Below are 6,973 nucleotides of genomic sequence, written 5' to 3' on the forward strand. Positions count from 1 at the left end.
TTTAATTTTTTTTTTGGCTGTTTTTTTTTATTTTTTTATTTAAAGCTGGTAAATCTCTTGTGACCACCAGGGGGCACTAATATATCACAATAAACAGATCTGACAAGAATATTCTAAACAAAAACAGACAACATTTGAAAAAAATGTAAAAATTGTAAAAATTTGTAAATATTTACACATATAATGTCTCACCTCAGTGAGCAGGAAAGAGAGCGCAGCGAAGGCAAAAGACCAACCATACTTATAGGAAAAATGAGCCTCACTGCTCTTAGTCCGGTTCAGCATTTCATCGTTTATACTTGAGATGTATAACACAAGACCCACCACCAAAGCGAGGCCTGAGACACACAAAAACATACATTAAACCTCAACTGAATGAACATATTGAAACAGAGACGTAGACATTTGGAGCAAAAGTTGAGGTGAAGTAAAACCTGCAGACCTGAAAGGATGAAGAAGATTCCAGACACGAACGCCAGGATGCTGCGATGAGGTCGGATGTGCCCGATGTTGTTGAGGACAAAACCGATGAACATGAAAAAGAGGCTGACCACCGGGAAGGGAGTTGCTGAGCGGATCATTTCTGAGGAAACAAATTTAAAAAGTTTTGTTTATTTAAAATTTCAGAGTAGTATTGTACAACTTTTAACCCAAATGTGAGATAGACTACATCTTTTATTCATATAAAATGACAAAATATATTTTTTCTAAAGATTTCTAAATCAATTTTTAATGAAAAACATGTGTTGTTGCTCTATAAATGTTCTTCTTTTCTAAAATCCTAGTAGTTTTTTTGAGACATCGTACCTTGAAAGAACAAACACTTATAGAGCTAAAGAGGTCTGGGTGTTCTTTTGGGGAACAAACAGAAATGCAACACTAAGAATGACAAAAAAAAAAGCTTTTGCACCAAGACCTTCCTGAAAGATCATGAATAAATCTGTGGTAAATTATGCAGCTTCTTTTGTTGTAGCAACAGCTTTAATAAATAGAATTTAATGTAGTAAAATGAGTCTAAAAATGCAGCAAATAGTCAACCAATGACAACATTATTTTTGATTTTGCAAAATAATTTTAAAGAAAATGTGAATGAAAGAAAATGAAGATTCTTTTGAGTTTCTGATGGACCTATAAAGTCCACAAAAATTAGATCCACATTAGAATTATCAAGAATTGATCTTTAAATCTGTTCTAAAGTGAGATTAAAAAAAGGACGAGGACACTGATATCTTAATGAGAACTCTGAGCTTGAGTTTCAAAAGGAACAAAAATATCTGGTAGCAAAACAATCAGTGTCGTCCTTGTTTCAGTCAAGGTTAGGATGATTCTAATCTCTACACAAAGAACTTTAATAACACTTTGAACTGGATTATTCCATAAATGAACATTATTATTGAAATATTCTCCTTTTTAATGACTGGAATGACTATTAATCATTTTTAAGTAACTTTTAAAGTAAAATAATTCATCCATGTATTATTTAGATTGATTGACAGAATTGCAATATTTAGTTTTATATTTAATACAACATTTTTATTTGCACCAGTTAAAGATTAAATATTTTATAAAAAGTTCACAAATCAGAAATTTGAGATTCCTTAAATGCTTTTTTCATTTATTTTTTTTAAAAATTCATTTAAATGTGACACTGAAGAAACAATGTGTTAATAAATAATAATTATAATTTCATGAAGATTTTTCCCCCTTGAGACAAGCAGAGATGTGGGTCTTAAGTAAAACTCACATTTTGTTCATCATGTTCTCCTGAAAAACATGACGCAGAGCTGATAAAAATGACTCACGGCAACAATTTTTCCATCAGTGAAGTTTTGACATTATGTTACGTTCAAGGACGGTCTGGAAACGGCATTAAGTATTCTGGAGAGGAGCCGGCGATGCCCGAGATGACTCACACGTGTGTCTGACTGAATTCAGACGATACTTTCCTGACTGCAGCCATATCAGAAAATGCATTTTTTTCCCCTCAAGAAATCCCAGATCTAGTCGTGAGAAGAATGGCCCGAAGAGACTCGGTTTAATTTAGCTGCACAGAGCCGGACACTTGTTCTAACTCACTGAGCACATTGACGGTGGATTCTGACGTCAGCTGGACGCTCATGGGCATGACGTACTCGATGGTGAAGCAGCGGCCCGACTCCTCACCTGAAAGGATGTGGACAGAAACGAGACAAACCTTATAAAGTAAAAACAAGTTAATGCTTAATCTATCATTTGAACTCTGAGGTACTAATATTTCTATTAGATTCTCCTGTAATTTCACCTGTTTGAACTGGTTATCTGTATAAGGATACCTGTCCACACCTTTTGACAGTTAATATCTCCACCGTGACGAAGACCAAAGAGCTTTCGAAGTACACCAAAGGCAAGATTGTTTCAGACTGGGATGATTCTATAATAAACAAGCGGCTGCATCAGAAAAGATCAACGGCTGGAGCAATTTTTAGAAATGCAAGATTTCACTGATGATTTCTCTCTACCTGGAGTTCCATGAAAGATTTCACCTGATATTGAATGAAATGATGAGGAAACAAGTCAGAAAAACTTGGAGGAAGTGGTCAATGACATGAAGAGAGTTGGAACCTCAGTAATAAAGGTTAACAACAAATGATGTTTTAATAGATTTAAATCCCCTCTGACATGTCCAGGATCGTCTAAAGTTTCCCAGAGACTATCAGGATGATCCAGGACTCGGAGAATATCAGAGACCAAAATGGAACTCTTTGGTATAAATGCCACTAACAGTGTGATTTCTTATTTTTTACCAAAATTGTGTTTTTTTAGGGGTTTTTCTTACCAAAAAGGAGGTTTTAAGGGCACAAATGGCTGGTTTACATAGTATAGATTAGCAACCAAATACTGTTTATATTTCATGAATTGAAAAATTTAATTGAACTGAATCGTATGGAGGAGGAAGAATGTTGAGATGCAAGAACAACATACCCACTGTGAAGCATGGGGGTGGAAACATCATGGTTTGGGGCTGAGGATAGGACAAATATGAAGGAAATGCTGATTAAAGTCACATGGTGATATTTTGGGACATAAAAAAACCTACTGGATCTTCCAGCTTGATGATGATCCCAAATATTTACCCAATACTTTTTTTCTGCACATCAAAATCAGATTTTTTCCACATTTTGTCTCCCACTGTTGAATTGTATCTACGGTGACATTACAGATCTTTTTACGTGAGACAACTGTCATGATCTGGGGTGAGTTTTACTTGACATACTCTCCATTCTCCCAGAATCCACCTGGTGTTCCAAATCCCTGTCATTCATCCTAGCTGTGAGGATCAGTATTTCGGACTGACAGCTCCTCACACTCTCTGCCAGGTTGTTGTAGCTCACAGTCCAGCATTTCACAGGTTCATAGTTTTTACTCGTCTGTGTTTTGACCTTTTTTCTAACTAACTCTTTAGATTCACAACAACCATTTCTTCACAGCTGTCTAACAATCAATGGGATTTTTTTTGCCTTTCAAAATAAAATTAAAACTTTTCTACTCTTCTCTACATGAATAAGTGACTCCACATCTTGCAGATGAACGTGGTATTCAGAGCCAGATGGACACCAGCTGTTTGATTCAATGACATTGAGCCTATTTTTGAATCATTTTTGTTTTTGTTTGAGTGAATTTGAGTGAATTCCTGCTGCTTTTTAACCCTTTGTTTATCTCTTTCATGCCTCATTTGCTGCCAAAAATAAAAAAGTAAATGAATATTAATGAGAAAAAAATCCTGAAAGTCATTTGAGTCACTGTCATACATGTCATTGTGACACCGTTAGCTGTTTTTTTTACACTCAAACCGACTCATGTGACACTAGAAAACCGTACCCCACTATCATCACACAGCCGTGATTCACACCACTAACAGTCAAGTTTCACCACCAGCAAATAACCTTTGCAACACAGATGAGCCTTCTGCATGTCACTAACCAGCCAGAAAGCAGACCCTCCACAGGCCGGAGTGCAGTGATGTCTTGATGTCTGTGCTCTGGTTCAAAGGCATGATGACGCCCTCCTCCAAGTACAGCCAGTAATCCGTGCTCACCGCCACTCCCAGCAGCCCCAGGCCACTGATTGCAAAGACGCTGCTGAGTAAAGTCAAAGCCTTCCTGCTGCACGCACTCATGGCTTCCAGCAGCTATTGGCTGAAATAAAAACAAGCTCCTGGAGCAAAATGTGGAGAGAACAGACGCAGGGGGGCTTCACAGATGAGACACTGAAGGCAACATAATTGGGTAAAACCTGAAGACAAGACATGAAAGAAAAATCACAAATCGTGGTCAATTGCTTTGATTCTGTCATTTTTCATTAAGAATCTCAAAGAAACAAGAGCAAAAGATGATTTATAATTTATTATTTTTTAATTATAACAAAGTTCACATGAAAATATCTCACCTTATAGGCTAAAAAATATCTATTTTTTGGGGGAAAATTAAACAAATAGGCCTTTTTCTGGACAAAAAACTAGGATATTAAATGAAAACTCAGTAACCATAAAGATAAACTACATTGAGGTTCTGTTCAAATTAAATTGCATTAACTTTATTATGTCAAAACAGAAACAAATCTTTAGAGAACATTGTATTTTGCAACAGCTGCAGAAGGAAACAGAAGAAGCAATAACCTGTGGATTGGATATTAACTTTCTGTCATTTTGTCCGGCCTCTTTTCAGCGCATTAATGAGCAGCATTCAGATTCCGAATCCCTCCCCTCCGGACAAACTGCTGAGGCTTTGTTGATTCCATATGTAAACAAAACAGCTGTCACCTCATTAACTTCCTCAGAGGTTTGTGTGTTGAGGGAGGGAGGAGGAGTGTGGGTGGGAGTGAGGACAAAGGACGAACCTCAAGATGAAGAAGATGCAGAAAAAGAGCAGTTTGTGCAATCATGGAGTCCGTTTTTCTGTTTTTCCTTTCTCTAAATGTTTTTTTTCTCAACTAACTCGACTCAATCTGTCATAAAAAGGATCGTGAAGAGAGAATCAATGTTAAAGCTGTCTGAGCCTCCAGACGAAAATACATAAAATATGCTGCAGCTCACTGCTGGTGAATACAAATGCTGATTTGAGCTGATTTTACTAACATGAATCCAGCTGCCGATGCAGGAAAGGTGGGAAATTCGTGAAAGCAGTCAATGTCAGGAAGGATTTAAGTGGCTGATCTTAAAAAGTGACTCAGTTCAAAACACATCAATGAGTTCATGAAAACACATAAAAAAAACATTTTTTGTATCAAAGGAACTCATATTTATAACCTCTTGACACCTGAAGATATTTCCAGCTATGAAAAAGTAAAGCATTTTTTTGTGCCAAAGTGGTTTGATGCATGGGGTAACAAGAAATAAATTATAATAGATTATAAATATATTGAGCTTCAGTCACCTTTTCCTCATCGATCATCGCAGCTAATTCATTATTTTGAACAGAGTGTTGACAGGATGAGTGCTTAAAATAAATGGGATTTACTACTGAGAGCTAAAAAAACACACACTTTTTTTTTTTTTTTTGCAAATAAGTATACATAGGTGCAAAAAAAACCCCAAAATTTAAATCATGGCAGATTGTATTTTTAAGAAAAAAAGGGCGATTTTACAAAATAAAAGTCTTTTTTTAAACTCTCAGATGTTTCAACAGTTTATAACCAGAACAGAAAGACAGCAGAACATTCTTTAAAAGGATTGGATCTAATTTCTAAAAAAGAAACTTTGCAATAAAGTCACTTTTCCTGAACACTAACCGACTTTTTTTTCCCCATGCAAGTTGTTCTTACCTGCGCAGAAGTTGTCTCTCCGTGCAGATGAAGGTTGAATGAAAGGTAAATTTAGAGGCGCAACATTCCTCGGCAGAGCGTAAAACGAGGGACACGACGCAGCCGCTGATGGTAAATCTCTTCTAACCGACTATACTCACTTATCCGGAGTGTTCCGTGCTCGGTTTACAGTAAAAAAAGTTAATTTTGGTGAAGTAAAAGCCACGACCTTATCTTTGCGTTTCAGCACCAAGGACAGCTCCACTGATCTCTGCAGGAAGTGAGGCTGTCTGATGAGCTGAGCGCCTTCAAGTGCGCAGGACACAAAACAGCACGAGGAGCCAGCTTTAGGAATGACTTCCCTTACTACAAATAGCAGAGGCATTATGTGTGCAACCACATTTTGGGAAAAGAAGATTTAAAATGACAAGAAGTTTGAGATTTATTTTTTATTTTTTTCTATTTAAGACCACGTTGAAATACAGGGCAGCCATTGTTAGCTTTAAAACTAAATGATTTACTTTTAACTTGAATTAATTTTATCTGTTAAAATCTGTAGTAATAACAATTTTGTTTTTAACACGTTATGAAAAAAACAGAAAAATTTAAACTGTTTTGAACTTTTCTTCAGCATGAAAAGGTTTACACAGAACATAAATATTGATAAAATGTTAAGACTTTCATACAGTCTTCTTAAAAAAAAAACAATACAGAAGTCAGGATCTACTTTCAGAAGATGAATTTGGGAAAATTTCACTCACATTTTTAATGTTGTGACACAGCTTTACAATGTGTGTATACAGTTTAGATCAGAGGTCTGCAACCTTCAACATTTAAAGAGCCAATCAGGTCGATTTCTCACCAACCACAACTCAGCGGGAGCCACAAAGTCTCAAAAAAAGTCACTCCTTTGTATTTAAAAGTCAACAATTTTTTTTGCATGAAAAAAAAACTAACATTACGAGAATAAAAGCATTTTTTCTAAACATTAAATTGGTTGTAACTGTTGACATGACTCTCTTTCAAAATAAAAGACGATCATCTCAATGCAGCTAATGTTGTAATAGGTAGTTTAATGTCCGCAGTAACTTTAAAAGACTGCATACAGTTTATTTTATGGTTTTTGGTGGAAATTTATAAACTTAGCTTTGTAGAAATAATTCAGAGCTTATTAGTGACCCTTACAGTGTTTTTT

The 6,973-nt window shown here is 35.9% G+C and overlaps 1 protein-coding gene across 2 annotated transcripts in view; it reads right to left on the bottom strand.

Annotated features, from left to right (window-relative positions):
* The window catches only part of cacng5b (calcium channel, voltage-dependent, gamma subunit 5b), a 9,055-nt gene extending 2,393 nt beyond the window's left edge, over positions 1–6,662 (bottom strand). Inside the window, exons 1-5 of one of the 2 annotated variants that reach the window (XM_024271379.2) lie at positions 5,800–6,660; positions 3,961–4,272; positions 2,077–2,163; positions 443–583; positions 193–338 (exon numbers count right to left, since the gene is read on the bottom strand). In XM_024271379.2, the coding sequence (XP_024127147.1) occupies positions 193–338; positions 443–583; positions 2,077–2,163; positions 3,961–4,156 (570 nt within the window). In that variant the 5' untranslated portion in view covers positions 4,157–4,272; positions 5,800–6,660. Of the gene's footprint in view, positions 1–192; positions 339–442; positions 584–2,076; positions 2,164–3,960; positions 4,273–5,799 lie in introns of both variants that reach the window. The other variant, XM_024271380.2, reaches the window with a different exon arrangement.
* Between the last annotated feature and the right edge of the window lie 311 nt (positions 6,663–6,973).

Source organism: Oryzias melastigma, linkage group LG8 (assembly GCF_002922805.2).
Source record: "Oryzias melastigma strain HK-1 linkage group LG8, ASM292280v2, whole genome shotgun sequence".
Lineage (NCBI taxonomy): Eukaryota > Metazoa > Chordata > Actinopteri > Beloniformes > Adrianichthyidae > Oryzias > Oryzias melastigma.